Genomic DNA, 27475 nt, shown 5'->3' on the forward strand with positions numbered 1-27475 from the left:
GCACCGTAAAAGACTATAATAAAAGAGCCTTACGTTTTGGGTGGTATAACCCTTTAACAAAGTAAGGTGGGGGAAAAACCGAGCAGCCAATGCCATATATAGTTTCACAAACTAGGAAATACATGTAAAATTATTAAAAGGTGTGCGAATTAATTAATGAAATGATGTATTAGGATAAGGAAAAACCCGGCATGTAATGTTAATTCCTTGAGGGTGTGTAGTACCCAGATGAAAAATGACTTTCTCCTTCAAACACTTTCTCTCCAAATCGTTGGAACATGCTTTAATAGCACACACCTGGAAATCATCTTTGGTATGGGTAGTGAGATTCAAATGTGCTGCTAAAAGTCCAGTTGTGTTCAGGCTTATTGATCGTAAATGTTCAGCCATTCTATCTGCCAAACGCCGTTAGGTCTCACCGATGTAGAGCAGGCTGCTTCTGCTTCACTGCAAAGCTCCTTGTTCGATTCTTTGGTTTAAACCTCCATTTAAAATGAATGATATGAAACATTTTGAAAATTTCGAATTATTCTCACTCATATTTCAACATCATAGTAATGTTGTTTAAACTTTATACAAGAAAAAGATGATTTATAATACCGGCTACCACCGGGGGCGCTATACGATACACATTTACATAGAGAGAATTGGGGTCTTCCCTCCCACCTTGAACACACTCCCGCAGATATGCTACCCCGACAGAAACCATACTTGGGGTCCCTGAAGCCATACTTTGGCTCAGTAGTTTTTTAAAGTTTTTGAAGCATATATAAATAAACCAACTAACAAAGAAATAAATGTACAAATTCACTTTTATAGTATTGACATGAGGATTCCTTCATTCTCCGACATGGGTGAATGCCATGACATTATCATGCCGACGGTCACACAACAATATAAACAACAAGTTTTGGGTGGTTTGGGAATCATCCATAGTCAAGGAAAAGGGTGAAGCCAATCAAAATTAGGATTAAAATTTACCCCCCAATTTACTGTTTTTTGGGTTTTTTTGGCCTGTGGAAGTCCATTGGGTAGCAGATGAAATGTCACCTGAGATTAGGTCTGCTCTCACCTGTTACATAATTGGCAGAGTAGATAGTTCTTAGTAAGAATTTTGGTTAGATGTGCCCTTTTATAGACTGTATATGCAGTGCTGTACAAGCATATCTCCACGTGATATTCATGTTGCGTTAATGTATTTTAACTAGTCAAGTAAAGCAGTCTGCGGGCAGTTATTAGAGATGGATCCTTTTTTTTTTTTTTGCAGCAGCAGCAAAGAAAACCAAAACGCTGGTAACCTAGCCAAATACTATGTTCCTTTTTCCGTTACTGCAGCATTAGTCATTCCTGTTCATAATTCTCTTTATGCCATCAACTAAGAGAACATTGTTATCTGCCCAACAACTGCTAACTTTATATCCCTTCACATCCATCTAAAAACGTCTCTAAGTGGAGAACAGCAAACAGCACACACCAATGTATTTTTTTTTCTCAGCAAGGGAAAGAAACTGGAACACCTTTACATTTGAAAATGGAGTTAACAAGGGTCAATGGAAATGTGCAACACAAAACAGACAGAGTTAGCTCAGCCAAAGTGAAAGCTTCTGGCAGAGAGAGGCAGTTGAAGTTTGGATCTGCATTCTTGTCTTGCTACCCCAATCATGCCTATGAACAAAGAAGAACGTTTTAGACACAATTAAAATAATTGAACAATCACCAATTTTTTTAGTTATTGTACACATTTGGTTTCAACAACAAAAAAACATAGGCATAAAGGAAAATAACACTGAATTTTCCATACACTTTTCACAACAAACTTGTTTGTGGGATTTTAAAGTTATAATAAGGCAGTTCAGAGCAAAGTTTTTTTCCATGTAACTGGGAGAAAAAATGTTAGATGTGGCAGCAATGACAATGTCACTTCTCACATTAAACTCTTGCTTTTCCAGTTTTGCGTTTTGTCTTGCCGCTCGATTTTCCTTCTTGCTCCTCCAATATCAAATCCCTCGAGCGTTGATGCTTTTTCTGGTGCTTCTATGGAAACACAAATATACAAAGGAATGGTGCGAAAATTGAATGTTGAATACCTCCCAGTGAGACCTTAATATATGATCACAACGTTCAAACCTTGATCAGCAATGTCAGGGAGTTGTCTGTTCTATCAAATCCAACTTCATTTATTGCTGATTCTTCTGCTTCCTGGGATACTTGCCTGAACTGCAATCAGAAAGAAAAGCAGCTCTCAATAGATGAAGCGCAATATAATATAGTGATGGACACGGTCTCCCTAAAGAGCAACGTGAGAGCGCCGGAGATGAACTCCCAAAGCGCCGAGTGGAGGCGTTCTGCACACACGTGGTGACTCCACGGTATGATGCGGTTAACAATTAATTAATTTGGTTGTGCAGTGGGTTCAGCCTGAACGTTCCGTTTTAAGAGGAATTTGGATATGCTGGAGGACGATTCCATGGCTTAAAACCCACAGTGAAATTGTTTTAAACTGAACAGGTTTAATGAAAAACAACCGGGATGAGGAACGTACAAGTGAATTAAAGTAATGAAAAGACAGGAAAACCCCAATCGGCACGACGTGCTTAACCAAGACGAAGACGATGGACTGTTCGCCTATCACAGTCTATAATTTAACACACGCAGCCTTTTTCCCCCCAACATAATCTAAGGCTCAGAGTGGAGGGGGAGGCAGCATGCTTTACCTCCCCTCTCTCGAATGGGACGGAAAGGACCGAGGGTTGTGTCAATGGTTTCAATGGTTTCGAAGACCCAGCATAAAACAGGAGCTTTGATAGTAATGAGGACTGCATACGAGGTGACTGGTATCATGCCATTCGACATGTGTTTGTGACAATGCCTGGTCCTGCAGCTTGGCAGGACTTGTTGACCCCATGCTGCCGGAAGCGAAGACTCGAGTTTTGGCGATTCCCCTCTTGCCAAATTCCATCCGTTAAGGAAGAGAGAGAGGCTGAGTTCCTTGGGATTGAGGATCGCGTCGAATACAATGACTTTGATGGGAGCGAGAACTGAGCCAATGGCAGCAGCTTTGGTGAGGCCAAGGGCCACGCAAGTGGTGCCTGGAGTTGCGCCGATCGACATGCATTTGCGACCTGGCCTTGTGGCTTGTTGGGTTTTGCCGACTCCATCCCTTCGAGGAAGGATGAGACTGAGAAGAAAGAAAACAAGACTGGGCATACCCGGAGGTCACATGGAATGACACTGTCGCCACTTCGGGGACGCAAGGGAAAATATATCACTGATAAGGAGATGGCTTCGTCCACGAGTCGTGGTTCCATGCTGGGGTGAAGATGAATGCTTTGGGAGCAGGGAAGACTCCGTTCAGTCTTAGAGACTTGCGAGTGTAGATGACGACCAGTAGTGGCGGAGCGTACACACGCACACATACATGAATCGTGATAAAACATACACATCTACAGTTGTGATTGTCCATGCACATGAATTGTGATTATGCACCTTTTGTGTTGGGGGGAGAGAGGGGCGCATCTACTTATCATGGTGACATGATGACATTTTTTCCAGAATTCTCGATGAGACATGGCATGATGAATTCGCACAACACATATTATTTAAAAAAAAAAAAAAAACCACCTTTAGAGGCCATTTTTTCCCCGCAAGCGGGGGTTGGCCTTTTTCGGGAACTGTGGTTGTTGTTGTTTTTCGGTCCCCTTTTTGAAGCAATGTTTTACGGCCGGATGCCCTTCCTGACGCCAACCCTTTTTGCCGCCTTTAATGACAAGCAGGGAATTACCAGTGAACTGGTACTCAATTTGCCGACCTCGGAAGGATGACAGGCTGAGTCAACCCCCCTGGCGTTAATTCAGCGATTGACCGGGATTCGAACCCAGGATCCTAGGATCCGAAGCCGGCACCCTAGCCGCTAGCCCAACACCAGGGACTACAACACATATTATACATGTAGTGAAATTATACCAAGGTGAACCCAGGGTGTGCTCGCTTCAAAAGGGGCGTCTATAAGACCCGGGACAACCGGGGCGCACGGACACTCCAGCGGAACTCACTGTGACATAGTCCTGTAGTTTGAATGGTATGTACGCCCCTAAATGCTGCGCTGACTGTCCTCTCTATTGGACCATTGCCATATTGAATCGACCATTGCTCATGAAATACTCTGATTTTAATGCCTGTTGCATGAATGTATTTTTACAAGATGTACTTCAGATCTAAATGATATTAAACCTACCCAGAGGTCAAGTCGTGTCTGAGCTTGATTTTCACGACATTTAATATCATTTAGATCGCCGGAATGGCTGACCACAAGATGATCGTGGTACCAATTCTCGGAGCCGACTCTCAAGCTGAGGGATCAGCATCGGAGTTCACTCACTGGCTCAAAACGCTGGAGAATTATTTTGCTGCTCACGAAACAGAGCTCACCGCTGCGATGAAGCTGTCCGTGTTACAGTCGAAGGTCTATCACACCGTGTTCCGGAACATAGCTCGATTTGAGACGTACGCTACGGCACTAGCCGAGCTGAAGCGCTTATACGTAAAAACACGGAGCGCTGTGCACGGCCGGCATCAACTCTCCCAGCGGCGACAACAACCATCTGAATCGATCGATCGCTACGCGCAGGAGTTGCGCTACCTGTTGGCGGACTGCGTGCAGGACGTACGGCCCCACGAGCAAGTGCAGGACGACTTGCTCCGAGATTCATTCATCTCCGGAATTAGTTCTGGGGTCTTGCGGCTCCGACTCCTGGAGGTCGCGGATCTGACATTTACGGAAGCACTACGGCTGGCGCGCGTATATACAGATGCCCGAGAACAATCCAACACATACGATCACCCACGAGTCGTGGCGGGGGCCTCTCAACTCGCGCGACCGGAGAGGGCTACCGCCGAGGATACGGAGGAGGACCCGACCACCACGGCCGAGACTCCGGGTGCTCCTGAAGCGAACTCCGCTTCCGGCCTCACTGCTGCCGCCGCTGCCCGGCCACGGCCTGACCGGTATGCAAAATGTTATTTTTGCGGGAATCGGCAGCACCCTCGCTCTGAATGCCCGGCTCGGGAGGCTACGTGCCACCTGTGCTCCACCAAGGGCCATTTTGCAAAGGTCTGCAGGAAGGCCGCTCGGGGCACGCGTCCCCGCGCGACCTTGAATGGGCTCATCGCGGAGCCAACGGATCGAGCGCCGGAGGGGGCGCCTCACTCGGCTTTGATGAGCCGCTCTCCTTCTCGCGGGCCTCTGGCTGCACGCCCGACCTTGGTGAGATACACCGGGCCGCCGAAACAAATGGCGCGAACGCGACCGGCCGCAGCGCGACCGACCTTGACTGGCGTTCGAACGCCTACTTCAAACAAGCGACATGCTCCTGCTGTGGAAACTCCTCTCGATGTGCGGCAAACGCAGCACGAATTACATGCACCCACTTTGGCATATGAATCTGCAGATGGCAGAGATCCTTCTCACGTGACTCGAGCGCCATCTGACGGTGGCTCTTACGAATTACATGCACTCACTTTGGCATATGAATCTGCAGACGGCAGAGTTCTTTCTCACGTGACTCGAGCGCCATCTGGCGGCGGCTCTTACGACCTACACACACCCACTCTAGCAAATGAATCTGCTGATGAGCCAACTGACTTCAATGCTCCTGCTGAGGCCCAACCTGCCGACGCTGCCCGAAGGATTGCAGCCGGCGTGGGATCCACCCGCGAGGCGCGATCTTCTCGCCCGGCCGGTACAATACCTGCCGGGTCTGCCGGCCTTGCGCAGGCCATCATTCCGCTCACGGTCGCGGGCGTTTTTGCGCAAGCTTTGATTGACATGGGGTCCACGGATAGTTTTATCGATCAGCGACTCGTGCATCAACATGGGTGGCCGGTTCTTGGGACAACCCGCCGGATCTTCATGGCCTCTCAGGGACTTCGGTTGAGCACAAAAGGGGCGTGTCGATTGAAACTTGTGATAAAGGGACGCACGTTCCCGGACGTGTATCTCATGGTATTACCTGCTTTATGCGCTGACGTTCTGTTAGGACTTGATTTCCTTAAGCGGCATGGACGTTTGGAAATAGACTTCGGTGGGCCGGACACGCTCGCTGTGTGCGCCCTCGCTCAAATGGACATGGAGCCTCTCTCACTGTTCCCCAACCTGACCACTGATTGTACCCCTGTAGCCGTCAAATCGCGGCGCTACTCTCGCGCGGACGCGCAATTCATTGCAGAAGAAACGGCCCTGCTCTTAAAGGACGGTATTATAGAACACAGTAGGTCACCGTGGCGGGCCCAAGTCTTAGTGGTGCGGAGTGAGGCCCACCGCCGGCGCATGGTAATCGACTATTCGCAGACGATTGATCGTTTTACACAGCTGGATGCCTACCCCTTACCGGGGATGGATGCCCTGGTACGCCAGGTGGCCCTGTATTCCGTTTATAGCACTCTCGATCTGCGTAGTGCGTATCATCAAGTCCCCATCTCTAGGGCTGATCGCGTCTTTACAGCCTTTGAATCAGGTCAGCGGTTGTACCAGTTCACGCGACTTCCCTTTGGGGTAACTAACGGAGTCGCTTGTTTTCAGAGGGCTATGGATGACCTCGTTGCGAAGGAGAATTTGACCGATGTCTTTGTCTATCTGGACAATCTTACGGTTTGTGGGTATGACCAGGAGCATCACGACGCTAATCTGAAACGCTTCCTCGAGGTCGCACGGAAATATCGCCTAACCATGAATGCGGCTAAGTGTCGATACTCTCTACGCACGGTAGACCTTTTGGGGTACACCGTGACCCATGGCTCCGTCTCTCCGGATAAGGAGCGTCTGTGCCCTTTGCTCGATATGGCTCCGCCTAGCGATCGGGCTTCGCTGAAACGCGCTCTAGGGCTGTTCGCCCACTATTCAAAGTGGGTGCAAAATTTCTCCGCGAAGCTCCGCCCCCTCGTGGCCTGCGACACTTTCCCCATGGGCCCGGCCGCCCTGGCGGCCTTCGAGGGCCTTAAAGTCGACATCGCTGGCGCCGCTGTCGCGACGATTGACGAGTGCCTCTTTCGTTTTGGAGAGCGATGCCTCAGATCATGCGATAGCGGCGACTCTCTCCCAAGGGGGCCGCCCTGTGGCTTTCTTCTCGCGGACTCTCACCTCCGCCGAGCGGAGGCATTCGTCTGTCGAAAAGGAAGCGTACACGATCGTCGAATCAATTCGGCGATGGCGGCCGTATCTGCTTGGGCGGTGTTTCCAAATCGTCACGGACCAACAGAGCGTTGCGTTTATGTACGACACCTTACATGCTCAGCGCATTAAGAATGAGAAAATCACCCGTTGGCGTATCGAACTCGCTGACTTCTGCTACACCATCAGATACCGCCCGGGGAAGGATAACCTGGTCGCTGACGCCTTATCGAGGCCGGCCACTTGCGCGGGGGTTGTAACTTTGGAGGGGCTGCGCACTTTGCACGGCACTATGTGTCATCCCGGGGTAACGCGCTTCGCGCATTTTGTGCGCGAGGGCAATCTGCCGTACTCGATTGAGGACATCTGCCGCATCTGCCGTGATTGCGCGATCTGTGCGGAACTCAAACCGCGTTTTTATAACCCTCCTATGGGGACACTCGTTAGGGCTACTAGACCGTGGGAGCGCTTGGCGATGGACTTCAAAGGGCCGCTGCCAATGTCGAGCAACTCTCGCTATCTGCTCACTATCGTCGATGAGTATTCACGATTCCCCTTTGCTTACACGTGCGGGGATATGTCGGCTGCCACGGTTATTCGGTGCCTGCAGAATTTGTTTTCTATGTTCGGGTATCCGGCCTACGTGCATACCGATCGGGGTGCGGTGTTCCTGTCCCAGGAGGTGAGGGGCGACTTGCTCCAGCATAATGTCGCTTCGAGTTACACCACCCCGTACCGGCCCCAAGCGAATGGGCAGATCGAACGCTTTAATGGGATTATATGGAGGGCCGTCATGCTGAGACTCCGGACCCTCGGCCGAGGCCTCGATAAATGGGCGTGGTCGCTACCTGCCGCTCTAAACTCGATCCGGGCTCTCCTATGTACCGCCACCAACCAGACTCCTCACGAACGACTGTTCCACCACCCTAGAGGCTCCGGCAGTATCCAATCTTTACCCAGCTGGCTCGCTGAACCAGGGCCCGTCTATCTCAAACGAGCGGTTCGCGCTAGCAAGTACGACCCCCTTGTTGACAAGGTGCAGGTCCTCCAGGCTAATCCCGAGCATGCTCGCGTGTTAACGGCGGATGGCCGCGAGTCTACTGTCTCCGTACGCCATCTCGCCCCATGTGGGGACGACGACAGGGATATCGACGAACCCGTCTACGAGTCTATGGACTCTACCGAAGCTTCCCCTATGGAACTACCACCGTTACTTCCGTCGTTCCCCACTCCCGTGCCCGAAGGCGCTGGGGCGCCCCCTCCGACTCCCACCTCCGGCGGCTATTCCGACGCGGGGGACTCCGGGCTTGGGGACGCCGTGCCCGGTAGATTCCGAACACGAACTGGCAGGGAAGTTCGCCGCCCCGACCGCTACGGGTGGACCGACTGACGTGGATTGACGTGACCCATTCGATTATTGCTGATGCTTGCTTGCAACCTGCCGAGCGGCAGAGTTCTAACGGCGGGGAGAATGTAGTGAAATTATACCAAGGTGAACCCAGGGTGTGCTCGCTTCAAAAGGGGCGTCTATAAGACCCGGGACAACCGGGGCGCACGGACACTCCAGCGGAACTCACTGTGACATAGTCCTGTAGTTTGAATGGTATGTACGCCCCTAAATGCTGCGCTGACTGTCCTCTCTATTGGACCATTGCCATATTGAATCGACCATTGCTCATGAAATACTCTGATTTTAATGCCTGTTGCATGAATGTATTTTTACAGGATGTACTTCAGATCTAAATGATATTAAACCTACCCAGAGGTCAAGTCGTGTCTGAGCTTGATTTTCACGACAATACATAACTAACCAACCAACCAACCAACCAACCAACTAACTAACTAACTAACTAACTAACTAACTAACTAACTAACTAACACACACACACACACACACACACACACACACACACACACACACACACACACACACACACACACACACACACACACACACACACACACTTTGAGACCTGGGAGGACTCTGTTCCACTTTCTGAAACCTGCATATGGAGATAACAGCCAACGACACACACATGCCTGACAGTACAAACACAGCCACTGAGCTTGGGAGAAGCACTGTCACTTCTGTCAAGAAGAGGTGTAGAGTCTGAATATGAATACAAACAAAAGGGGAATATGGACTGATGCCATATATTTTTACTTCCTACCCATCCCTCACCCTCAAAACAAGTTATTAGAAAAAAAATTCAAATTAAATAGAAAAGCAAATAGACAGCACCAAGGAGACAAGTCAACACTGTTCCAGAAATTTGCATGTTGCAGTTTAAACCCGTTTTTTTTTTGTTGTTCTTTTTAATTAATTTCTAGTTACAAAAAACGCCAGAGATTCTACCATCATGTCGCCAAAATAAAACATTTCACTCATAATGCAATTAATCCCATTAATTTACACACGAAAACTAGCTAGAAAAAAAACTGCCTTCAAATTGATATTCCCTCCTCTCCTTTGCACCAAAAGGAAAAAAGAAAACCCTTCACCATTCAGTGCTACGTCAGTGACGCAGTAGTCATGGAGCGCCGCAGATAAGTTTTTATTTTTTTTATTTTTTATTTTTTGTAGTATACAAGATCGAGGCTCGTGAAAGAGCTAACATCAATCACAAAAAAGACAAACGGACACACAAAACATACAATAAAGGGAGTGGGCGACAAGATGGGGGGAGAGAGGAAGCACACAAGTACAACAGCAGAGAACAGGGACAACAGAAGATCCGTGGGAGGGAGAGGGCTTGAGGGGAGGAGGCATGGGAAGGTGGGGGGGGGGGGGGGTGGGAAAGGTACAAAACACATGGACACTGCTAGAACTTCCAAGAAAGAAAGAAGTCGGGATTTCAAAAAATAAAATAAAAAATAAAAAAAGTGGATCTGGGGTGAATTAACGGGGTTGTTTTGCTTACAAAAATGAATTAACGGGTGAAAGTTGCTTACTAAAATGGCGACCGTTCCGCCCCAGTGCGTACTTCACTATTTTATATGGGTTTACGGCCGAGTGGTTTATCTTGCTCTGCTCTAGTATCTTTGATGCCTAGTACTTGTGATTTTTCTCACCCAATGCTTGACAAAAAGTGAGTTCCACCAGACATGTAAAGAAAATATCAGGCACTTGTTAAACTCCATCCGGGGACCGTGATAGGTTTTGAGAAGTAAAAGATTGAATAGCATTTAGTCTGGAAGAGTCAAAATTGGCTGGAGAAGTACAACTTATCTGAACAAGATGTTTAATTTGGCACAGTAGTCTCAAGTCGTGTTTTTTTAAAATAATACTTTCACTTCTGAACTGGATGCCATCTTAACAGATGGAAAAAAAATTGAAATAAAGAATGCAAAAATTTGTGTCAGAAGGCAGAATAAACAATAAATGCAAAAGAGCAATCAATAACAAAGCACAACAAAGCAACTAACCAAGCTTGGCCCCTGGTCCTCTTCCAGCTGAGTGTGGCTGCCATCTTCAACTGATTCATAACCATGCTTGCAATCCGACGCCCATTTTTCCACCGTGTTATAATTTGGACATCTTTCACAGTACACAGCAAACATTCGTTCATAGATGGTTTGGGTGTCAACGCCTTCATTGACTAAGAACTTTATGACAGACTGATGCTCAAAATTCTCAAAATCCTTGGTGTAGTGGATCTGGAATAGAAACATAATCGCAGTTAAAGGAAGAAAGTTGCAAATATTGAATATGTTAACAAAGCATGCTGAAAAGGGAAATCTCAATGAAAATGTAAAATCTGTTGTCCTCAGAGCTTCAGAAAGTCTGGTGATTGGGAGAAAATCTCCTGGAAGTTTGATTGCGCTAATGGGAGGCAGAGAAAAAGAAAGGGGGAAAGAGGAAAGGGAGGATGGCTGCACAAATTGCACGAACGTTCGTTTTGTTTGCACATTGGTTAGACAGTCAGCATGCTGTGAAACACATTTGTCGTTCTAGAAAAGAATTAAAGTTAAGAAAAAAAAAATTAGTCAGATTTTGAAAAGAAAAGTAAATACACAATAGTCCTGGCTCTGGGGGGTGAGGTAGGGGTGGTGGGAGGGGGAATACTGTCTGGCGGGAGAGTGTCAAACATTTTTCCATCAAATAAGATGATTACAGACTTACAAAACTTAGTTGCAACACCTGCAGTTTTAAAGTGGACCAAAGTAACTCAAGAGGACATAAGACATCTGTGTAAAACAATACAATGATGGAGTAACATACGTAAGGCCAATTTTGAGAGACATGTCAAACTTAGGTCATTTGACCAATTTGTAGCGAATAATAGAGGCCAACAACAACAACAACAACAACAGCAACTATGCTATCAAGAAGGAAACAATTCAATTGTGGGCTTATAATTGTTAGATAAGAAATTGATGCAAAGACAAACAGATTACAGTTTATGGGTTTTTTTTTTGGCCTTCCCTAGGTAGAGAGGCCATGCATGTTTAGTGAAAGTTTCAGATTGCAAAAGTGCTTGCTCCCAGAAGGCAAAAACCTTTCTGAAGCTCTGGTTGTTTTACATAACTTTGGATCATCCTATCTACCTTTCCCTTCTGGGATTCCCGCTTTCGCTTGCCCTGACTGCTAAATGCAGGGTAATCCGGCAGGTCTCCAGCTCCCACAGACATTTCAAGGTACTTCCGGAAACGTGGCTCATCCTCATTACGGGCACACAGCATGACTTCCAGGATCCGATCCATATCACCCTCAAAATCAAGGTAGGCCTGTTGCAGGTCATCACGCTCCTCCTCTGAATCTCGGTATGCTTCTTCCAAAGATTTGATGTCAACCACATTCACCTGGTAGGACATTGAAGGATAAAATATTTACTGCTGTTTCCTTCCTATGGATTGCTGATGAAGCTCACTAGTCTGATTTTTATATTTTCTGAAAACAGAATCAAATTTATTGAAAGGTAAGACAGCAGAGGTCAGGGGTAATGTACTGAAAGTCGGGCAACAGGAAACAGGCAGATATAGGACTTAGGGACGAACAAGTATGAAGACAACGGGTTGGAATTACAGGGGTTATTAAGGAGAGCTGATTGGAGGATTACCAGGAAATGTTACTTTATGGTTTCCCTTTGCAGCCGAAAATGACTGTTCACTTGTAACATAACACCTGGGAGTGTGAATTTGTTGAAAGTGTGGGGAATGCAACTTGCACAGAAAACACATTCTGAGATAGCAGGTAGCAGAAGCTGTTATTAAGGAATATCTGAGAAGACCATACCACGGGCTAACTGCAGTTTACTTGCCTAAGCAAAATACCATACGCCGTAGGATATTTAACGCCAACCAACTAATGCCAGCACACAGGTTTCCGTTAATGACCTCGTTGCGTCTTTGGAAAGCCACCAATATCACTTTACAGATGACACTCTGTGCCAGAGTCTCTTACACCAGTGGCAGGTAAACTGCAGCCTCATCTATGTCCTCTAATCTGGAGAAAATAAGGAGCTGGTCAAACATCTGGAAAATGTCATTCAATAATCCCAACTCCTACACACTCGCTTTGTCTCTACATAAAGACCACATGCCAAATCTTCCAATTGATTTCTGCAATCAACCCCTGGCAGAGGTGCAGTTTTTGGAGCTCCTTGTGGGGGCGAACATCTGCTATGAGATTTCCTTGGTCAATCACATCTTAAGTGGCCTCCAAGTTATGGAGGTGCCTTGGAATTCTCTGCAGAGCTATGTCAATCTTGGGTGCTTTCAGCTCTTATTGTTCAGTGTACAAGGCCTTTATCAACAGTTCTACTTGATATGACTCTTCTGTGTCTGATGGTGCCAGATCTCACCTTGCGCCCCTAGAACAGAGGAATCCAAGGGCAAATGGAGTCTGGCAAAAGGAGACTGAGGTGCAGGGCCTGATCCTCTCTCTCCACAGACAGGTTAGTGGCCAAGCAGTTTCTACCACCTCCTACATGATATTGCCCCACCTCCCCCCTCACTCATTCATCTCTCATAACTGCTACCAAGCCACACCAACTCAGATAGCAACCCATACATTGTTACCTTCCCCAAATATAACCTAAACGAGTGGGGTCACCCATGGGAATTCCACGGGCATGGACGTGTGTGACATTGACATATTGAGTTAGATGCTGCACCTGCACATTCAGTTTCACAAAATGGTTACTGGCAATTTATCAGATCCACAAATAATGTAATCTACACAATGTATTTACTTCTGATAACATGTGAATGCATGTGCTTACACATGGGAAATATAGTTTGAAATGTGTTATTACATCTCATGTAAAATGTGACTTTAAGAGCTCAAATCCTCTCCCTCCCACATCACGCACACGGGGGAGAGTGGGTCTCACACAGGGGAGAGTGGCTTACACACACAGGGGAGAGTGGGTCACACACACAGGGGAGAGTGGGTCACACACACAGGGGAGAGTGGGTCACACACACAGGGGAGAGTGGGTCACACACACAGGGGAGAGTGGGTCACACACACAGGGGAGAGTGGGTCACACACACAGGGGAGAGTGGGTCACACACACAGCGGAGAGTGGGTCACACACACAGCGGAGAGTGGGTCACACACACAGGGGAGAGTGGGTGTCTCACACACAGGGGAGAGTGGGTGTCTCACACACACACACACACACACACACACACACACACACACACACACACACACACACACACACACACACACACACACACACACACACACACACACACACACACACACACACATCCTGTTCAAGTCTGCGATGACGTTCATTGACCGTCTCGTTCATTTTGGAAATGGGACTTTCCACGCAACGCATGAATTTTCACGATGCCCAAGAGGAAGTGTCTCGTAATCATCAAATGGCAAGTAAATTACATTGTGAAAATTAAAGATTTCAAATAAACTTATTTAAAGTGTACATGCACATCTACTATATAAGAGATGTTGGTCTGTGTGTCTGAAAGTTTTACGAAGATCCGTTCAGCCAACTCTGAGAAAAATGGCGGCACAGACAGAGGTTCATCAGTGAGTGCCTGGGAGTGTTTTAGGCCAACAACAACAAAAAATTGGAACAAAAAAAAAGTTCGTTTTTTTGGAGTTAAAAATAGAAAGAAAAATCGCTCGATAGTGCCAAAGCCTTTTTGAATTAATGACAGTTATATACAAGTACACATTCGCATAAATAAATACAAAACAATCACCAGAGATTTGAATACAATTAAATCAAACAATTACATGAGGTCATGTTTGTTACTGAAAATTGCTCACAAAGCTTCTGAAAGAAGCTGAAATACTTGGGAAAGTACCTGAAAGGATTGCGCTTCTGCACAACAAAATAATTGGAGATCTTTCTCATGTCGACCAATGAACAGAGATCTTGCAGCTTTCCATACTGCAAAATACGAATAACGTGGGCCGGTGCAAGGCCTGAACTGTGGACAGGTGTTCTTCCTAAACGGCCAAATCCCGATGCATCACTACCAGTAAATGGACCTTGAAACCTGCAGGAGTGCCTCCTGTGATGATGGCAGGCTTGGCGATTTATTTAATGGATGTCTGCAATTGGAAAGATGATGTTGTGCGTCATTACCGACTTCGGTAGCAATGTTTACCGACTCTTCGACAAAAGATGTCTTCACGACGGGAAAATACACAAATCTTGTGCCAGCTATTATTCACATGGGAGCGAGATGTACCAGGGAGACTTCCCTGAGGGATACACCCTATCTGGTTTGGGTGCTTTTAAAACGGAAATGAACTTTTAAAACGATATTTACTATTAATCATGTTTGAAGGGGGGAGTGGGAGCTACGAGGGCTGGTCTCAGGTCTCAAAGTATCCACCTCTGTTTCGGTAAGGGATCGTTGATTCATGGATCAAAATGTGGTTTTCATTTTCTCAAAGTTTTGTTCTGTGGGCTTCATCCTACCTTGCTAGCCAATGGATCTAGGCCCGGGGACACACACGGACACACACACACACACACGGAAAACCTAATCTCCCAGTGCGCAGGCTAGGTCTACAGCTGAACATCCATGCGAGTGATTGCGCATTTTGTAATGTGACACCCTGCCTATGAAACACCAATCCAACAGTTTATAGTCAGGTTGAAATTCTAACCCAAACTAACAGCTCAAATGTAAGTGCACTCACTACCTCTGTAGCATCCTGCTGGGACAGGAATGCCCATTATAGAGAATGTCCAGGGAAGCAGCAACAACCTGTAAGAACTACATTTTGTTAAGGGCCCTGGTTTAAATCTTGTTCATGATGCGAGTGTGCAATATTAAACTGCTTTTGCAGGGAAATGAACCAAAGAGGAGACAATTCAAACATAATCACTCTACCACTTAGCCAAGCCATTACAAAGAAAGATATTGCGGCAATAAAGGCTGTGCTAAATTAGAGGTAAGATGCAAGATAAAATAAATATAAAAGTTGCATCTATACAATCAAAGGAAGAAACGTGCTTCATCCTTTCTGAATTAGCAGTGGCTAAATGGCAAGACACCAACTTTTCTTCCATACAGCATACCCAGGACGATTTGAGAGCATTTAATGAGCCTCTACTTCATCATAGGGAAGGAATCTGTGTCGGCAAATGTAATGAGGATGAAAACAACCTGCTATTGTCCGTCATTATATTGTCCATTATAGCACCAGCACGACACCGTAGCCCATACGTCTTGTTACCCCATGCAATCGAATGGAATTGAAAGAAGCAATTTTGCCTACAGAATTTCCCCGTGATGCTGAGGATTTAGTATCGGACGTGGGAATGGATAATCCTCTTCAGTGAGAATCGTGGCTGTCATACAGACGCAGTGCGCTCTATCTTGTAAATTGTTACAATCACGTGATTGCTTTGGATTGTGCTGAAAAACTAATTCATACATGTCATTCATTACAATATATAGTCAAGGGAAGAAATGGATTCTTCTTTGTCATGCCATGTCCTATTACGTTGGGTTTAGCAGCGCATAGAATATGGATTTTAGCAGCTCTCACAAAGACACAAACCAACTGACTGGGCCTCGACCTTACGTGATTAGGGCAGGAATTTTTGGAATTTGGTCAGCCTGCCAGCCATGCCTCATAATCTCTGCAAAATGCACTGATATATTTAACGTCCACCAGTACGTAATCAAGCCTAGCCGATGGATCCCAGTTTAACATCCCGTCCGAGAGACTGCGCACTTTTTTATGCAATACCCAACTTGCAAAGCACCAATCAGACAGTTTATAGCCATGTCAAGAATCAAACCCAGGTCAGACAGCTCAAAGGATTTGATTCCTCTGTACTATTCTGTCTGGCCAAAGGAATACATTTCCATTGGATAATAGGACACCCTCACCCCCCCGCCCCTCCCTCCCCCAAAAGGACCAGCAGAAACAGTGCAATGAATGCTATTTTTGTTGGGCCTATGAAGCAGAAGATTCAGAATATCGAGGCAATTCTCTTCTTTCTTTCCTTTTTTTTTTTTTTTTTTACTTCTGGCTGTCAACGTCTCGTGAAAGATGTCTGAAAAAGGTATAGCAGTAGAAAGCAGTTTCTGTTGCAAGTCAGAACTTATGGTTATTAACTCACCAATAAGCAATACTGTTTATTGTTAAAACTGAGCTGGTGTAAGAACAATAGCAGAAAATAAAATAGTGTGTGAATAAGACCTGTTTTTTCAGTGAGAGGTGAAAGGTATGGTTTGAGTAAGGTATTACCTTTTTAAAGAGGTGCCTGAAGTACTGATCCCAGTCCTTGACTTGCTTGATGGGATCACACCTCTCATTCACAATGCCTTGCTCATCGTAGAGTGCTCTCTGCTGCTTATTGCTCAGGATAACGTGAACCTTACCGAGCACCTGCACAAGTACACCCTACCTTGCTCAGTGTTCATTGTTAATAGAAACAGCAGTCAAAGCAAAACATCATCATCATCATCATCATCAGTCTATCTGTAAATAAACATTTCCAACAGATCATTGAGAGATGGCAGAGGTTGTTCAATACTTATGAGTAAAAGATAACTCAAAACTCATTTCAGTGACTAAACCATCTGATCATCATGAATACATAGACTTTCAAAATGATGTAAATCTGCCCCAGAATGCTCGGCACGCATGTGCAGAAACCACTATCGCCAACGGTTATTGGGGCACAGACCGTATACTGTGCATTCCAGATAAAGATTGTTACTTAAAATGGCTCACAAAGCTTCTAGAAGACGACAAAAATACTTGGAAAAGTACCTGAGAGAAAGGGGTGTGCATCGGCACAACGGAGAAATTAGAGAACTTTCTGATCAGCTCGACTAAAAAGTTAATATCTTGCAGCCCATACTGAAAAACTCCAGATGGTTTGGGCCCGTGCAAGGCCTGTGGACTGCATGTTCTACCCGACCTCCCCAGTCATCCCTGTCAGTGAGTGGACACCTTGAACCTCATGTGATTACCCCATGAGACTATGGCAGGCTTGGTGATTTATTTATTGGACGTCTGCAATTGGAAAGACGATGCTGTCATTCCAACATTCAGGTGGACTTCCCAGAGGAGACACCGTATATTGGGCTTATGAATGCACAGGGTTAGTTTAAAATTATATTTACTATTAATCATGTTTGGGAGGATGGAAGGGTGGGAGTGGGAACTCTTTGGGCTGTGACGGCCCTTAGTTCTGGGGCTGCAACTAGAAAGCTTCTGAAAATGCAAAGCCCGTCCGCATCCGCTTTATATTCAGACTTCTTCTTCTTCCGTATGCTAAACACAACTACAACAGCTAAAAAAAAACGATCTTAGGCGACCTTAACCTCAAAAACAATAGGCTGTATGACCAAATATGCAAACCCTGCTCAAATATCAAGTCAATAACATGAAAAGTGACGATATTATGCAACCTTGACTTTTGACCAAAAAACAAACAAACAGAAAAACAATCGGCTTCTAGCTTTTTATTGGTGAACCAATTCAGTGACCCAATATGCGAATTCTTAAAATTTCAGGTCAATTGGATGAAAATTGACGATTTTATGTGGTGCTGACCTTTGACCTTTTCACCAAATTATTAATTTGTCTTCTCATATTCTCATAATAAAGCTTTGTTAAAAATTTGATCAAAGATCAAATGGTAAAAGATTATGGCACGGACACGGACGGACGCACGCACGCACGCACACACACACACACACACACACACACACACACACACACACACACACACACACACACACACACACACACACACACACACACACACACACACACACAAAACCTCATCTCCCACTGCGCAGAGGAATGAATGAATGAATGATCGTTTTAAGGCCATTTTCCCTGCTAGAGCGGGGGTTAGCCTTGCGGGCCCCATGACAATCATGGTTCCCTGTTTGAGGCAATGTTTTTTTATGGCCGGATGCCCTTCCTGACGCCAACCCTTTGTCGCCTTTTACGATGCGCAGGGATACGGTGTAACTATTCTAAACCGGGGTACACACCGTGAAGTGGGTCCCACTTCTGTCCCACTGCGCAGAGGGTGGGCTGAAAATTACATGAGATTTTTACATCTGTTAGCAAAAGGACAAGCGTCCTTGTGTGTTTGTATGTGTGTTATATCTACTGCCGCCATTCGCTTGCACCAACAGGAAATGGTACGAAGTCAATACCTCTCATCCACCGATGTGTCTCGTTACCCCACGTGAAAGAAAAAGCAGGGTTAAACAAAACGGTACTTTAGAAATGATGTAATCTGCCCCAGATTGTTTGGCGTGCATGTGCAGAAACCCCAAGTGACGAAGTCAATCGGGGCAGTCTGGACATATTTCATGCCTGGCAGATAAGGATTGTGGAATAAAACAACTAAAAAAAACTTTTAAAGAATCTGAAAATGTGTAAATGTACCTGCGAAAAAATGGGTGTGCCTCTGCACAACGAAACATTTGGAGAACTTCCTTACCAAGTCGTCCAAAAAGATGATATCCTGCAGCCCGTATTGCAAAAACCCTCGACGATGTGGGCCGTGAAAAGCCAAAGGTTCGTAGATGGACACGCTTTACCCAAACCTTCATGCTTCTTAACACCGATGGGAAGGTCATATTTGGGGCTTGTCGATGGACAGGGTAAATTTAAAACATGATTTTGATTTTACTATTAATCATGTTTGGGTGGAGGGGTAAGTGTGGGAGTTGTGTGGGCTGGGAGTGCCATTATAATTTGTTTGGTTCCACAAGATAAATTATACTTGATTTTTGCATCTATTGGTTAAAGGATTTAATTTAACGTGTTTTATACAAGGTTTGTTTTGTTGTTTTTTTTCTACAGATTTTCAAACTTAAATTAAATTTCAATTGAATTATACGCTTGAACACGAGAACACAAATCACCTCCTTGGCACTTTCAAAAACCTTCCGTTTAGCAGTCAGTACTTAAGACAAAATATGACGTCACTTTACACTATGTTGACCAATCAAATGTGCCGCTAGCTGTCTCAGTGTTGGGGAGTATCGATAGTCAGACAAAATTTAAGCTCATATGAAACAGCTTGTGCTTGGAATTGCAAAGGAAGAGTTTAAAAGACCCTTCCTATGTCCTTCTTCTCAAGACCGCGTGGGGTAAAGTGTTCTATTAACTCTCAAGTATTTCCTATATTTCCGTGAGTCCGATTTGCATTCAGGCACATGACAAATATAGGTAACCATTTTGAAATTGCCACTCTTTCGTGTAAATGCTGAAAATTATGTTAAAAAGACTATTTGAATCACAGATCTCAAGCTAGCAACGTCAGGATTAAAGTGCCTGGCGAGCAGAACCGAGTCACTGAAAACGCGCACACGGCACGTGCGCAAAAAGACCGTGGTAGCATTCAAACGTCATTTCAAAAGTCTCATATTCTTGAATATTCTTGAAAGAGTTTACAATTAAACATGTGAAATAGTTTACAATGTAAACTAATTTGTGCTTTCAATAAAGTTATTCCAAGAAGGTAGCATATTTATATTTTTCATTGAAAGCATCATTTTGTGAAATAGAGGATGTGAATGCAGAAGTATAACAAGAAGAAGAAGAGAATTATGCCACAAAGTGACGTCGCAATCTTGCAAACAGCAGTATTCAGTCTCAGACACGTGACTGCACGATGCAAGTCACCCACTCAAATAGGATGATGAGGGCTCCTGGCACAAAAAAAAAGGGGGATAATAAAATACTGCAAAAGTAGTCCATGCATGACACGTGTCAACCATTTTTCATACATTGGCCCTGACATGCTAAGATACCTGCCTTCAAACCAAGGCCGATACATTTTAATTTCTTAAGAAGGAAGGGACGTTTCAGGTAATATTTTCCACGATGTTGTTGGTAAGAAAACAGTGTGCCACTATGAAAGACCTCGTGAGTCTTAAGTAGACGTAAGCCAGCTTTAAGTATGGATTTGTTCACGGTGCGAGCGATAGCTCACCTACTCTTCATGAATGACATCTTTAACATCCATCAAGTAATGCCGGTAGACGGGACGCCCCGTTTAACGTCCATCAAGTAATGCCGGTAGACGGGACGCCCCGTTTAACGTCCATCCGAGGGACAGCACACCATTGATGAATCACGCAATCTGTGAAACAACGGGATGGCAGTTTATAGCTGGGTCAGGATTCAAATCCAAGCTAGACAGCTTGGAGGCGGTGTGCATACCTCTCGGACAGCCTACAGGAACAGTAAATGAGGTAATAAGAAACAATAAGTGGGCACAATTTATCCAATTGGCAGAACGAAGGTTGCAAATAGAGCAGCAAAGGTAACTTCTTCCACACAGGCTCAAAGCAGAATCACGATCAGTGGCAACAGATTTGTAGGTTTCGTTATAATAATAATAATAATTAATAATAATAATTCATTTATTTTGTATAGCGCTTTTCCAGAAGCCCAAAGGCGCTTTGACAGAGTGGAAAACATAATGCATAACAATACATGAAAACAACAATTGCAAAAAGACAAGAATCAAGAAAACAAACAGCAGCGATATACGGCATATATATAAGACAAGAATCAAAAAGACAAGACAAGAATCAATAGGGAAATATTTAAAGCAAAAGGAGGGAGAAGGAGAAGAGATAGTCAGGGGTTAAATGCTGTGGGTTGAATGTTGAATGCAGCGTTGAACAGGTGGGTCTTTAGTGATGTTTTGAATGTGGTGAGTGAGGAGGAGTCTCTGATGGTGTGAGGTAGTGAGTTCCAGAGGGTGGGAGCAGCGATGGAGAAGGCCCTGTCCCCCCAGGATCTGAATTTGGTCCGGATGGAGGGGGTCAGGAGGTTGGTACCAGCAGAGCGGAGGTTGCGGGTGGGAGTGTGTCTGGAGAGGAGGTCAGCCAGGTAGGATGGGGCCAGGTTATGGAGGGCTTTGTATGTCAAGAGGAGGATTTTGTACTGGATTCTCTGGGGGATGGGGAGCCAGTGAAGCTTGTAAAGGACGGGGGTGATGTGGTCACGGGTCCGGGAATGAGTGAGTAGACGGGCAGCGGAGTTCTGAATGTATTGGAGTTTATTGGTGATTTTTGAGGGTGAACCATAGAGGAGGCTATTGCAGTAGTCCAGACGGGAGGTGATGAAGGCGTGGATGAGGGTTTCTGCAGCCGTGGAGGAGAGGGATGAGCGGAGACGGGCAATGTTTTTCAGGTGAAAGAAGGCTGACTTTGTGATCTGTTTAGTGTATTTGTCGAAGGAAAGGGTTTGGTCAAAGATGACGCCAAGATTCCGGATGTGAGGGGAGGTGGATACTGGGATACCGTCGATGTTGAGGGCAAAGTTATGGGTGGATTTTGTGAGCGTTTTTGGGCCAATGATGATTATTTCAGATTTATCACAGTTAAGCTTGAGGAAGTTGATTTGAAGCCAGGATTTTATTTCAGTGATGCAGTTTGTCAGGATAGAGTGGGTGTCGGTGGAGACGGACTTGGTGGAGATGAAAAGCTGGATGTCATCGGCGAAGCAGTGGAATTGGAGACCATGACGGCGGATTAAGTGACCGAGCGGGGACAGGTAAAGGATGAAGAGGAGGGGGCCAAGAACTGAACCTTGGGGGACACCTTGGGGGAGGGGAGCAGTGGGGGATTTGCAGTTATTGATGGAGATGAACTGGCATCTGTCAGAGAGGTATGATTTAATCCAAGAGAGGGCAGTGCCGGTGACGTTAAAGGTGGATTCAAGTCGGGTGAGGAGGATAGTGTGATCGATGGTGTCAAAGGCAGCGCTGAGGTCGAGGAGGACGAGAATGTTGAGGTTGCCAGCGTCAGAGGAGAGGAGAAGGTCGTTGGTGATTTTGAGGAGAGCAGTTTCAGTACTGTGGTTGGAGCGGAATCCGGATTGGAATGTTTCATACAAGTTATTGGCAGAGAGATGATGTTTGAGTTGAGTGGCTACAGCGCGTTCCAAAACTTTTGACAGAAAGGGTAGGTTGGAGATGGGTCTGAAGTTGTTTAGGGTGTCAGGGTTTAGACCAGGTTTTTTTAGAATGGGGGTAACAGCAGCAATTTTGAGGGAAGGTGGGACGATGCCTGTAGACAGGGAGGAGTTTATTGTTGCAATGATAAGTGGAGAGAGAGCAGGGAGGGAGGCTTTGACAAAGCTGGAGGGGATGGGGTCAAGAGTGCAGGTGGCAGTTTTCATTCCTATGAGGAGTTCAGAGAGGTCAGTAGGAGAGATTGGGGAGAACCGAGACAGGGGATGGCAGGACAAGGGGGGGCAGGTGGTTGGAGGGGGAGCGGGTGCGGCAGTGGTCAAGCTGTTGTAGATGTTGTCAATTTTGCGTTGGAAGAAAGAGAGGAAGGAGATGCAGTTGTCTACTGTGAATGACTGGGTGGTGGTGTTCAGGGGGCGGAGGAGTTTGTTTATTGTCGAGAAGAGTGCTTTTGGGTTTCCGGAGCCAGAGTGGATAATTTGAGAGTAGTAGGCAGAGCGGGCGCGGGAGAGGGCATCTTTGTAGTGTTGTATGTGGTCCTTGTAGGCTTGGGAGTGAACTGTGAGACCCGTTTTATTGCGGAGTCTTTCAAGTTGGCGAGCACGAGTTTTCATCAGGTGGAGTTCAGGGGTAAACCAGGGAGCAGAATGGGTGAAAGAAACTGTTTTGGTTTTTACAGGCGCAAGCTGGTCAAGGCAGGAGGAGAGAGTGTGGTTGTAGTAGTCAGTGAGGTCGGAAGGGGTGTGGAGGTCAATGAAGGGAGAAGTGGACATTTTTTCAGAGAGGGTGGATGAGAATGAGGTAGGTGAAAGAGCGTTTAGCTTACGGAAGTTGATTGTGCGATAATGCCTTGGTGTTGGGGCGGGGATGTTGATGGTCAGAGTGATGGCTAAGTGGTCAGAGAGGGTGAGGTCGGAGCCATAGAGATGGTGCAAATTTAATCCAGTGGAGCAGACAAGGTCCAAAATGTGACCACGGATATGGGTAGGAAAGTCGACATGTTGAGTGAGGTTAAAGCAGGTGAGTAAATCAGTGAAGTCAGTGGTTATTGTGGAGTCAGTGGAGTCCATGTGGATATTGAAATCACCAAGGAGGAGGATTGAGGGGGAGAGGGAACATAGCTGGGTCAGAAAGTAGGAGAATTTTTTTTATTTTCACATTTTTTATTATTTATATTTTTTGGAGTTATATTTTCACAAAGATATTGGGTTGGGTCATTCTCCAGCAACAGCAACAACACTGATAATACAACCACGGCCATGTTTTGTATATCCACGGACGACACCTGCAACCACCGCCATGCCGCTCCACACAATAAAACATTTCATGGAAGACTGAGTGGTCCTGGCTTCACGTTGGCAAGAGCACAGCATCTTGGATGTGAGGGATCTCTGGTTCGCTCCTGTGAGATAGATGGGCTATCCCCGTGCCGCTGGTCTGTTTAAACAGAACTGACTTGGGCAACACAACAACAACAATGCTGATTATAGCTGAGCACCCAACCAAGATTGATAGGACATGTGATGTGGTGGCAACATACAAATGGCACATGCTTATGATGTAGTTGCGCAGAGTTTATTTTATAGGACTGCAAAAGTCATGATGGGAAAAATCAATGTTACGTGTTTGAGTTGTTAGGGTTAGTGTTGGCCATTTCCTTGGCCATTTCCTCCACAAGCAGGATCCTCACCTGGAAGCTGGCGGTGGCGGGTTGCCTATAGGCGGCCTCTGCTCTGTCCGGGTGAACTAGCAGAGCTTGCCGGCGGTAGGCCCGTCGCAGATCTGCATCGCTCGCGTCGCTCCCAACGGACAACACGGTGTACAGGTCGCGAGTACCAAAGTACCGCTCACAGCTGTCTAGCAGAGGCATGGCGGAGGTTCTGTACCTGCGCGTTCCCAAGCACACAAACCAGCATTCAGCACAAAATTGATGCCTTAATTAGCTTGTACTCCAGATGTCACAAATATCACTCGGTGCCACCACTCGATACAAACAACTATATCTCACCCCCAACCCAAGTCGGGGACCAAATCTTCCACATTCTTCACTCTGGTGCCCCGATTCATCAGGGCAGCGTAATCACAGTCAGAGTGCCGATCGGTCTCCTCGTGTCTCTGTCTCTTTTCTTTCTCTCTCTCATTAACTTTGTCATGGGCCTGACGTTGTGAAGACGGGGGTGCATTATCCTGGATGTGGGGGGGGGGGGGGGATCTCTGGGTTGCTCTTGTCAGATAGATCGGCTGTCTCTGTGCCACAGGCTTGTTCAAGAGAACTGTCCAGGGCTAAACAACAACAACTACTACTACTACTACATTGCAATAGTTACTACAACTACTCAAAATACAGCAGAAAACACCATCATTCACACACACCATGCCAATCCTTTCAGGGGCCGTTCCAAAAATTACAAAACACATGGGGGAGTGAGAGGGTGTATGTCCAAGCGTTACGGAGTGCTACAGGGGGGAGGGAGGAGTGCTACAGGGGGGAGGGAGGAGTGCTACAGGGGGGATGGAGGAGTGCTACAGGGGGGAGGGAGGAGTGCTACAGGGGGGAGGGAGGAGTGCTACAGTGGGGAGGGAGGAGTGCTACAGGGGGTAGGGAGGAGTGCTACAGGGGGGAGGGAGGAGTGCTACAGGGGGGAGGGAGGAGTGCTACAGGGGGGAGGGAGGAGTGCCACAGGGGGGAGGGAGGAGTGCTACAGGGGGTAGGGAGGAGTGCTACAGGGGGTAGGGAGGAGTGCTACAGGGGGTAGGGAGGAGTGCTACAGGGGGTAGGGAGGAGTACTACAGGGGGTAGGGAGGAGTGTTACAGGGGGTAGGGAGGAGTGCTATGGGGGGAGGGAGGAGTGCTACAGGGGGTAGGGAGGAGTGCTACAGGGGGTAGGGAGGAGTGCTACAGGGGGAAGGGAGGAGTACTACGGGGGGAAGGGAGGAGTACTACGGGGGGAAGGGAGGAGTGTTACGGGGGGTAGGGAGGAGTGTTACGGGGGATAGGGAGGAGTGCTACGGGGGGAGGGAGGAGTGCTACGGGGGGAGGGAGGAGTGCTACGGGGGGGAGGGAGGAGTGCTACAGGGGGAGGGAGGAGTGCTACAGGGGGGAGGGAGGAGTGCTACAGGGGGGAGGGAGGAGTGCTACAGGGGGGAGGGAGGAGTGCTACAGGGGGGAGGGAGGAGTGCTACAGGGGGGAGGGAGGAGTGCTACAGGGGGAGGGAGGAGTGCTACAGGGGGAAGGGAGGAGTGCTTCCAGTGCCGTTACGTAACACTAAATTAATCAATGACAACTTTGCTTTATTGAGAGATCACTTTAATTAGTTTACTGAAGAAAAAGCGACGTCACTTCCCTGAGAAGGCTTTATCGGAGTGAGGGGGAGGGGTTGGCCAAACACTGTGTTAGATAATATTTAAATAAGCCCTCATTAATTGGTTATTCCTTCGAAAACAAAGTTCCTTATTCAGAATTGCTAGAAAAGGCGAGCCCAACTTTAATGGTGATGGTGATGATGATGATGATGGTGGTGGTGGTAGTGATGGTGATGATGGTGGTGGTAGTGATGGTGGTGGTGGCGGTAGTGGTGGTGATGGTGGTGGTGGCGGTAGTGGTGGTGATGATGATGGTGGTGGTAGCGGTGTTGATGTTGATGATGATGAGGGTGATGATGATGATGACGATGATGGTGGCGGCGATGATGCTGGTGGTGGTGGTGATGATGATGATGATGATGGTAGTGGTGGTGATGATGATGATGGTAGTGGTGGTGATGATGATGATGATGGTAGTGGTGGTGATGATGATGATGGTAGTGGTGGTGATGATGATGATGGTAGTGGTGGTGATGATGATGATGGTAGTGGTGGTGATGATGATGATGGTAGTGGTGGTGATGATGATGATGGTAGTGGTGGTGATGATGATGATGGTAGTGGTGGTGATGATGATGGTAGTGGTGGTGATGATGATGGTAGTGGTGATGATGATGATGATGATGATGATGATGATGATGATGATGATGATGATGATGATGATGATGATGATGATGATGATGATGATGATGATGATGATGATAGAATGCCAGACAGAAAACAGCCCAAAACTCGTCATGTCCAATATTGTTATGAAGCCGGCATTGTCGGGGACGACCAACATAAGGTGCTTAAAGATCGCCGATGGTCAAATGTGGAGGTTTGTGACAGATCAGCTAAAGACTGGGAAGATGCAGAGCAGGACATAAATAAATGGCGCCAAAGAAGTCACAATGGCACAGGTAAGCCATTTACTATTTAGAAGCATGGAGATGAGAGGCGCTCAACTAGTAGTAGTAAATGTATAAAGAAATCAAATCACAGAAGATAAATCAACAATCAAGGTGTGGTGTTCGCTTATTCCACCTGAGGGAAGTGCTGTGACTCAAGACTAGGACGACAGACTACAGTCATGGAAAATCTCACCCTCGACACAACTGCCTCTGTGGAGCCGTCATCGCCAGTTCACAGCAAACACCATTTCTGGCGGAACTCACTCAAAATGCAGCGACAAAGATTTTTTATTGTTGCTTTTGTTTTTACAACAAATAAGACTCCTTACATAATTGAATGCAAAGTAAGTCCGTACACGTTACTGGTAAAATTACTGTCGAAGAATAATAATGCGAAGTAACATTTTAAACAATCCTAAACGGAAATACGTCACTATCGCGGCAATCGGAAAAAAATGTACGGCGGCTACATAAATTAATTTACTAATGCTAAAGTGATATACTGGGAATAATAATGTGTTAATATGTGAAATCTAACATAGTAAATAAATGTTAGTGTCTAAATTGTACAATTACAACGCGTCGGGATGACGTCACGGTGAGCGGTACTTTGCTCGCATATTGACCTTATGCATTGACGTCA

The 27475-nt window shown here is 46.3% G+C and overlaps 1 protein-coding gene across 4 annotated transcripts; it reads right to left on the bottom strand.

The window, feature by feature from the left end:
* Window positions 1-794: 794 nt before the first annotated feature.
* Window positions 795-27264, bottom strand: LOC137425323 (dnaJ homolog subfamily C member 9). 4 transcript variants are annotated; one of them, XM_068113629.2, is made up of 8 exons: window positions 27026-27264; window positions 24266-24461; window positions 16860-17000; window positions 11714-11968; window positions 10592-10822; window positions 2128-2217; window positions 1929-2034; window positions 795-1665 (listed from the first exon to the last, which is right to left on the bottom strand). In XM_068113629.2, exons 1-7 carry the CDS (start codon window positions 27055-27057, stop codon window positions 1930-1932), a joined length of 1050 nt encoding a protein of 349 aa, XP_067969730.2. In that variant the 5' UTR covers window positions 27058-27264; the 3' UTR covers window positions 795-1665; window position 1929. The 4 variants fall into 4 exon arrangements, with proteins under 4 accessions (XP_067969730.2, XP_067969731.1, XP_067969732.2 ...); XM_068113630.2 differs by having other exon boundaries at window positions 26966-27105; XM_068113631.2 differs by lacking the exon at window positions 2128-2217 and having other exon boundaries at window positions 27026-27120.
* Between the last annotated feature and the right edge of the window lie 211 nt (window positions 27265-27475).

Source organism: Myxine glutinosa, chromosome 4 (genome assembly GCF_964187855.1).
Source record: "Myxine glutinosa chromosome 4, kmMyxGlut1.1, whole genome shotgun sequence".
NCBI classification, from domain to species: domain Eukaryota; kingdom Metazoa; phylum Chordata; class Myxini; order Myxiniformes; family Myxinidae; genus Myxine; species Myxine glutinosa.

What these genes read in the sequence shown, in the direction of transcription:
- LOC137425323 (XM_068113629.2), bottom strand. Translation starts at nt 27,057, where the DNA reads ATGACGGCTCCACAGAGGCAGTTGTGTCGAGG. An exon ending in GGGAATCCCAGAAGGGAAAG is followed by an intron (nt 10,823 to 11,713) that starts GTAGATAGGATG and finishes TTTCTATTCCAG; the next exon opens with ATCCACTACACCAAGGATTT. An exon ending in AGGACCAGGGGCCAAGCTTG is followed by an intron (nt 2,218 to 10,591) that starts GTTAGTTGCTTT and finishes TTCTGATTGCAG; the next exon opens with TTCAGGCAAGTATCCCAGGA.